This window comes from Eumetopias jubatus, unplaced genomic scaffold (assembly GCF_037043125.1).
Source record: "Eumetopias jubatus isolate StellerSeaLion01/CBP00866 unplaced genomic scaffold, mEumJub1_p1.0 scaffold_4, whole genome shotgun sequence".
NCBI classification, from domain to species: Eukaryota; Metazoa; Chordata; class Mammalia; order Carnivora; family Otariidae; genus Eumetopias; species Eumetopias jubatus.
This window is the reverse complement of record NW_028274810.1, coordinates 59,269,018-59,276,756: the sequence shown is the minus strand read 5'-3', so window position 1 is coordinate 59,276,756 and position 7,739 is coordinate 59,269,018. Positions and strand designations below refer to the sequence as shown.

At 41.6% G+C, this 7,739-nt stretch overlaps 1 protein-coding gene across 8 annotated transcripts in view; it reads left to right on the top strand.

The window, feature by feature from the left end:
- Positions 1–479: 479 nt before the first annotated feature.
- FGGY (FGGY carbohydrate kinase domain containing) overlaps positions 480–7,739 on the top strand; it is a 418,161-nt gene continuing 410,901 nt past the window's right edge. For 7 of the 8 annotated variants that reach the window (XR_003609898.2, XR_003609900.2, XM_028106807.2 and 4 more), the window contains exons 1-2: positions 480–576; positions 1,537–1,722. Coding sequence is in view for 5 of the 8 variants with exons in the window: in XM_028106807.2 (XP_027962608.1) it covers positions 1,698–1,722 (25 nt within the window). In the remaining 3 variants the exon portion in view is untranslated. The remainder of the gene's footprint in view (positions 577–1,536; positions 1,723–7,739) is intronic. The other variant, XM_028106803.1, reaches the window with a different exon arrangement.

Below are 7,739 nucleotides of genomic sequence, written 5' to 3'. Positions count from 1 at the left end.
CAAAGCGGGCCTATCTGCTGTGTAGATTTGAAGACTGTGACACCACTTCAGAGGGCTGGCCACAGGATTAGACGGATAAATTCATGTAAAGTATCAGAAACAAGACCTGGCACAAAGTAAGCATTCGGTAATTACTGTTATTATTATTATTATTAACTTCATCCGCCTACAACAGTCTTGGCGTTCAGTAAATGGTCGAGAAGTCGTTATAGGGGACACACTCCACACACACACACATACACACACACGCAACAGAGGCTGCGGAGAGTTTGCGTGAGTCAGCTCGGTGCCTTTGAAAGTCCAAGAGGTGGGAGGAGCCGCGGCGGGGCTGCTGTCCACGCCCCCAGGCAGCCGAGCCAGGCTGCAGGCAACGGGGGCGGGCGCGCGGGCCAATCCCCGGAGCGGTTCAAAGGGCCAATCAGGGCGCGTTTTACAGGGGCTGCGTCCGGCGGGGGCGGGGCCGGGGGCGGAGTGCAGCCGCAGTCGCCCCCGGGGACCGCCCTACCCTGCGCGGTGCACCTCGGTGCGGCAACCTGCAGAGCCCCGCTAGCTAAAATGTAATTTCAGATTGGACAAGTAAGTGACCCTCCTCCCAGTCCCACGTGTGCAGCAGGGGCTTTTGCAGGCGCGCAGGCTCGTAGCGCCCACGTTCTCCAACCCGAGAGCGCACCCGGCCCAAGCCTCCCTCCCCTTTCCCGGAGTCGCCGCCTCTTCCTCCTCCTCGTCCTACTCTGTCCCTTTAAGTCTCGTGCCAGGCCAGCCTCGGCCCCCGGGACGATGTAGAGTTCCCTGTGTCCTCTCCTGGGTGAGGCGTCCGTCCACTCAAGGGAAGGGTCGGCCTTTACTGCATCCCCAAGGTTTCCTATGAGATGTCGGGAACCCGGGGTCCTCTGCCATCCCTGACCAGTTAACTGTTCGTTCACTCCAGCTTCCCGTTCCCCCTTCCTTTGCCCTGGACCCTTACTTTAGGATATTTTTCCCAGGCCATTTTGAGCTTTTAATAAAAATCTGGCTACCTAAGAGATTTTTAAAGGCCAGTGCTGCTGCTTGTAACTTTAAACGCTTAGAGCAGCTTGTGATAATGTTTGAGGTGCATTTTAGTTTAGATCGTATAATGCTGTTTGGTTACAGTTATCCTGGGTAGGAAAGGCCTAGGGTTATCTTTCCATTCTAATTCACTTCCCTTCTTTTAAGGATGGACAGGATGCAAAATGGTGAATTCCCTAATCATTGGCTATTTTCCACGAAAGCACTTCTCCTGTCTTAACTAATTTCGTCCCTAAATTAAAGGGTCAGTCATTACCAAGATATGGAAGAGCATTAGGTTAATTTTTAAAATAGGAGATCTGGAGGGAGGAAGTGATTACACTTTTGAGTTGCAAATCAGAAAGAAGGCATGTCTTCTCTAGCTTTGTGGCTGTTACACAGATGGTACAGTTTTGCTTTGTTTTGCTTGCTTTTCTCCTTTTTTTAATGATCCACCAAATGTATATCCTGATTTTTTTTTTTTTTTCTTTTTACTTTTTATGTTGCCAGCTGGGTCTTGCAGCCTTCTGACCGCCTCCTGGTCTTCTGGGAGTCTCCTGTTAATGAGGCCTTCTGCCTGGCTCTTGATCTGATGATCACTGGCCTGGCTCTTGGAGGGATCAGCTGAGGAGGACCTGCATGTGGGCGGCCCAGAGGACTGTTGATTAAGGATGATGGGGGAACAGACCAGAGAGGGTGAGAAGGGCCTGGGGATTGATTTTGAGGGGAAGGGAGCTTGGGAGCCTCCCTTGCTGGATTTGGAAATCAAAACATGTGTACTGGGAGAAGGGAATAACCCCGAGGGTGGAGATCTGTGTCTTTCTGGATGAAATTAAGAAGTTTACTAGGAGGAGACTGGGCCTTCTTCCAGGCTGTGTTAATTTTTGCTGTGGGCCTTGTCTTTTCCTGGAATCTGGTTCTCTTTCCCTAACCTTTCACTTAGTTCAAATCACAGTCAATTACCAGCTGGTTTTGAAAACAGTTCGAAGTAATGAATCTTGCCCAGCCAGAGTGGGGACCCCTGGCCTCCTGCCAGGGGATTTGAAATAATTATTTTACCAGAATGCACTACAGAGATCATTTAGCCTCACCTGCCCATCTATTTATAAGAAGAAATACAGGATCAACCCAGCTGGTGGTGTAAGGGGTCATCCAAACCAGGTCTTTCATTCATTCATTTGTTCACTAACCTTGTGGCACGTATTCTGGACTTGGTACTGTGGTAGGCTCTGGGAAAGTAAAGATGAGCAAGACTTGGTCTCCACTTTTAGTCTTTCACTCAAGTCTGCTTGTCTAGTCTGTCGAGGGAGCTTATATGATACCAAGATGAGTGCTGTGGCAAGGTATGTGGGAAATTCTCAGGAATTGGGAGAAGGGCAGATAGCCCAATGTGGGGTTTTGTGGAAAACTTCCCAGAGGAGATAATACCCTGAGCAGAATTTCACAGCCTCAGTATGAGTGGGCTGGGGAATGACAAAAGGGCAGGGGATTATTTGACTTGGGAACAGCATGTGCAAAACTATATAACCTGGCACATTGTTGACTAGTGTGGCTGGGCAGGATAGGGTGAGATGGGAAATCACCAGAAAGGAGGCTGGGGAAGGTGAAAAGGCCCAGGGAGCGTTAGGTCAGTCATAGTAAGGGAGTTTGAAATATATCTCCAGAGCAATCAGGAGCTGTCTGAAGTGACATGGATGTGTGTTTTAGGAAGTTAATTCTGGCCGCAGGGTGGAGAGGGAATTGGTGAGGTGAAGACTGGAGAGAGGCTTTTATAATACAGGTGAGAGATGGGTTAGAGTAATAGTTCTGGAACTGGAGAGAGATGAGAATACAGTTGACCCTACAATACGGGTTTGAATGCAGGTCCACTTATATATGGATTTTTTTTTTTTTTACAGAATTGGTTTATTTCTTCCTTAAATGTTTGATGGAATTCACCTATGAAGTCATCTAGGCCAGGAGTTTATTTTTATTTTTTTGTGACGAGGGAGTGCTCAATTGATTTAATAATATAAGACTATTCAGATCATCTCTTTCTTCTTGAGTGAGGTTTGATCCTGTATTTTAAGGAATTTGTACATATCTAAACTGCTCATAATCCCTCATTATCATTTTAATATCTATAGAATCTATTGTGATTTCATCTCCCTCATTCCTAATATAGATAACCCTAACATTGTTATCTTTTCTCTTTATTTTCCTAATCATTCTGTCCAGAAATTTATTAATTTTATTGGACTTCTCAAAAAAAAACTTTTGGTTTTATTTATTTTCTATATTTTTTAACTTACTGATTTCTCCTCTGAAATTTATTATTTCCTTTCTTCTGCTAACTTTGGGTTCCTTTTACTCTTCTCTTTCTAATTTCTTTTTTTCCAAAGATTTTATTTATTTATTTGACAGAGAGAGACACGGTGAGAGAGGGAACACAGCAGGGGGAGTGGGAGGGGGAGAAGCAGGCTTCCTGTAGAGCAGGGAACCCGATGTAGGGCTTGGTCCCAGGACCCTGGGATCATGACCTGAGCCGAAGGCAGATGCTTAATGACTGAACCACCCAGGTGCCCCGACTCTTCCTAATTTCTTAAGGTGGACAATTAAGATTATTTATTTGAGATGACTTTTCTAATAGGCATTTGATGCTATAAATTTACTGCTTCAAGTGCATCCTACAACTTTTGCTATATGTTTATTTTCATTCAGTTAAAATACTTTCTATTTTTTTTAAATGTCTTCTTTGATCCGTGTGTTAGGTAGAAGTGTGTTATTCAGTTTCAAATATTTGAGGACTTTGCGCTCATCTTTTTATTATTGATTTATAATTTAATTCTGTTGTGGTCACAGAAGGTACTTTGGTATGATTTGAATCCTTTTATCTTCTTGAGACTTGTTTTATGGCCCAGAATGTGGTCTGTCTTGGTAAATGATGTATACTTGAAAAGAATGTGTGTTCTGCTCTTGTTGGATAGAGTGCTTTTTACATATCAATTATGTCAGCTTTATTGACTACCGTACATTACATCCTTGCTGATTTTGTGTTTACTTACTGTATCAGTTATTGAGAGAATGGTAGTAGAATCTCTGAGGATAATTGTGGATATATGCATTTCTCTTTGCAGTTCTAACAGATTTTGCTTTATGTATTCTGATGCACTGTTATTAGGTGTGTTAATATTTAGGATTGTTAGGTTATCTTGGTGAATCATCCCCTTTATTATTTCTTAATTTCTGATAATATTCTTTGCTCTGAAATCTACTCAGTCATTATACCTGGTACTATTTTTGCTCTGAAGTCTGCTTAGTATGATAATGATTTAGTTTCTTTTGAATGTTGTTTAATGGCATATCTTTTTTGTCTTTTTACTTTTAACCTATGTGTTTCTTATGTTTGAACTGGGTTTCTTGTGGGCATCATATAGTTAGACTGGGTATCTAAGTAAGGCTTGGTAATCTCTGTGTTTTAATTGGGGATATTTAGACTATATTTAATATAATTATTCATATGGTTTGTTTTAAATACACCATCTAGCTTTTTTTTCTTTTCTATTTGTTCCATCTGTTCTTTGTTCTTTTTATTCTCTTTTTCTGCCTTTTTTTGGATTAGTTTTTTCATAATTTCATTTTTTCCTCCTTTATTGGCTTATTAGGCATAACTGTTTCTTTTGGTATTATTTTAATGGTTGCTTTAGGGTTTATAGTATACACCTTTAATTTATCAGAGTCAACTTTCAAGTGGGATTATACCACTTAACATATAATATAGGAACCCTATAACAATGTTTATAATTCTTGCCTCCTAGCCTTTGTGCTACTGTTGTTTTATGTGTACGTTTTACTTATACGTAAGTTTAAGTTAAGTTTAAGTGGTGGTTATTTCAGTTTTAAGAAGTCAGTTATCTTTTTAAGACATTCAAGTAATTTTTAATTTATGTACCCACATAGTTACCCTTGTGCTCCTCATTCCATTTTATAGATCCAGATTTCCATGTGCTGTCATTTTCCCCTCCTCTTCTTGTGGTGCAGTTCTGCTGGTGATGCATTTTTTTCATCTTTTCTTTGTCTGAATTAGTCTTTATTAAAGCTTTGGTTTTGAAAGTTTTTTTTTCGCAAGGTACAGAATTTTAGATATGAAGTTTTTTCTTTCAGTATTTCAAAAATCTTACTCTGCTGTCTCATAGTTTACATTGTTATTTCTGATTTCTCATATTTTTCTTTCTTTTGTGCATATTGTCGTCTCCTCTCCCCCTAAGTTACTTTTAAGATTTTCTTTATCACTGGTTTTGAACCATTTGAATCTGATGTTTCTTGGGTTAATTTTCTTCATATTTCTTGTGCTTGGGGTTCATTGATATTCTTGAATCTGTGGGCTTATAGTTTTCATCAAATTTGGAAGATTTGTGCCCATTATATTTTCAAATATTGCTCTTGACCCCTTCTTTGTTCTTTCCTTCAGGGATTCCCGTTTCACATATATTATGCTACTTGAAGTTTTTCCACAGCTCACTGATGCTATGTTTATTTTTTAAAAATCTTTTTTCTCTCTTTGTTAGTAGATGGTGTCTGTTATTATTTTTTAAAGGTCATTAATCCTTTCTTCTGTATTGTCCAATCCTGTACATTCAGTTTTTCATTGCAGACATCTTGGTTGTCATTTTTAGCATTTCAGCCTGAGTCTTTTTTATCTTCCATGTCTGGACTTTCAAGTTCAGTCTCTTCTCTAGCTTTCTGAACATATGAAATACAGGTATCATAGCTGTTTTAATATCTGTGTCTACTAATTCTATCAAATTTGTCAATTCTAGGTTAGTGCCCATTGATTTTTCTCATTTTGGATAGTCTTTTCCTGCATCTTTGTGTGCCTGGTAAATTTTGATTGAATAGCAGACATCATGTATTTTATCTTGTTTGGTGCTAGATATTTTTGTAATTTTATAAATACACTTGAACTTTGTTCTGGGGCATGTGTGAGGTATTAGGAAACCATTGGATTCTCTTGAGTCTTGCTTTCAGCTTTGTTAGGTGGGACCAGGGCTCATTCTTCTTCACTGCTGAGGTAAAACCCTTCTGTGTACTGTACCTAGTGCCCTATCAATGACAAGGTTTTCCACTCTGGCTGGTGTGAATAGGCACTATTCATGGCACTGTGTGAAATCCACTGATTGTTTACTCTGGGAGCTTCTGGCTCAGATGGTTTCCTCACATGCATTACAGTGGTGGGTACTTTACTGAATACTTGAGGAGCACCCTTTGCAGTTCTCTGGAATTCTCCCTCTGTGCAACTCTCTCCTTTCTTGTACTATGCCCCAAGAAACCTAACCTCTTGTTTTCTGCAAACTCTTGACTCTGTCTCCTCCACTCAGGGAGACTGCAGGGCTTGGCCTGATTTCTGCTTCCTGTGCCATGGTCCCATGCATTAAGCTTGAGCCAATTCAGGACACTTCTTTTTCCCCCCACCTTGCTGGGATCACTGTACTTCATTTCCTAACGTCCAGTGTGGTGAGAACCCTTGTTTCCTATATTTTGTTTGTTTGTTTTTTTAAGTTGTTTTAAGAAGGGACTATTTGAGCATGTGAGGAAGGGATTTTGAAGTATCCAGGCATCAGCAATAATGGGACCACTTACTTCCCGAGGCCTGAAAGGGCACATTGCAGGAGGTAGATCAAAAGGAAACAAGACACCCTCCAATTAGGATAATTTTCAGTAACAGAACTATTTAGAGAGATGAGGAGAGATGAGGGCCACCTGAATCATCCCTAGGGCTAATAACAACAGGATTTTTCTATCCTTCTATTTAAAGGGGCAAGGTGAGGAATGGTTACCAGAACCCCAAAGGAGTAACTATGTGCAGAAAGCTGCCTTGAGAGGATTCATTACCTTAGTTCAAGAGATCGGGTAGTTCATTTCAGCTCCCAGCAAAGGGAGTCCTGACTTTTCTCCCTTTCCTCCTTGAAGCTAGTGCTCTCCATTGGCCAAACCCAACTAGAGGACAGAGGATTGGAGTGCTGGGCGATCCATACTATAGTCCCCAGGACACAGGGTAGGCAGAAAAGGATTTGAGTATATAGTGTAGGAGTGGGGGAAGCTGAGAATAACTGCAAGGAGTCATGATAACCTCTAGATGCCTGGCTAAGTAGCACGGTGGTTGGTGGTGCCACTCACTGAGAGAGAGGAGAGAAGGAATTGTATGTCTGGGAAAAGTAGGTTTGACATGTGAGGGAGAAATGATGAGATTTCCTTCCCAAACTAGGCATGCTTTTCCCAGGAGACTCCTATAACACCCCCCTCCCCCATCATCTTAAATTATTGAGGAGGCCTTTATCAACATGCAGGAAGCGGAGTTCAAACAGCGGGTACATATACAGTGATGTATGTGTGGGGTGCGTTTCGGGAGAATAGGGAAATGAGGTAGAAATCATTCAGGTTCAATGTATTACCAGTCCCTTGGCCATCTGGCTTTGGGCCTCTGGTTGCAGACCAGCCTGACAGCTGAGTAGCTTGCATTCTGCTCAACTGGCCACAGGATGGAGAGTTTAAAAAAGGACTCAGTTACTGGTGGATTATGGGGGACGAAGGCTGAGAGGAACATGCTCTAAAAAATTAAGAGTGATTTCAACAGACCAATCTCGGTGTAGTTCACCAAATTCTGGGATTGTAGAGTTTCTGGCCAACTCTGATGTTCAAATGAGGCTACTGTTAGAATGTTTAGAAGTATTGTG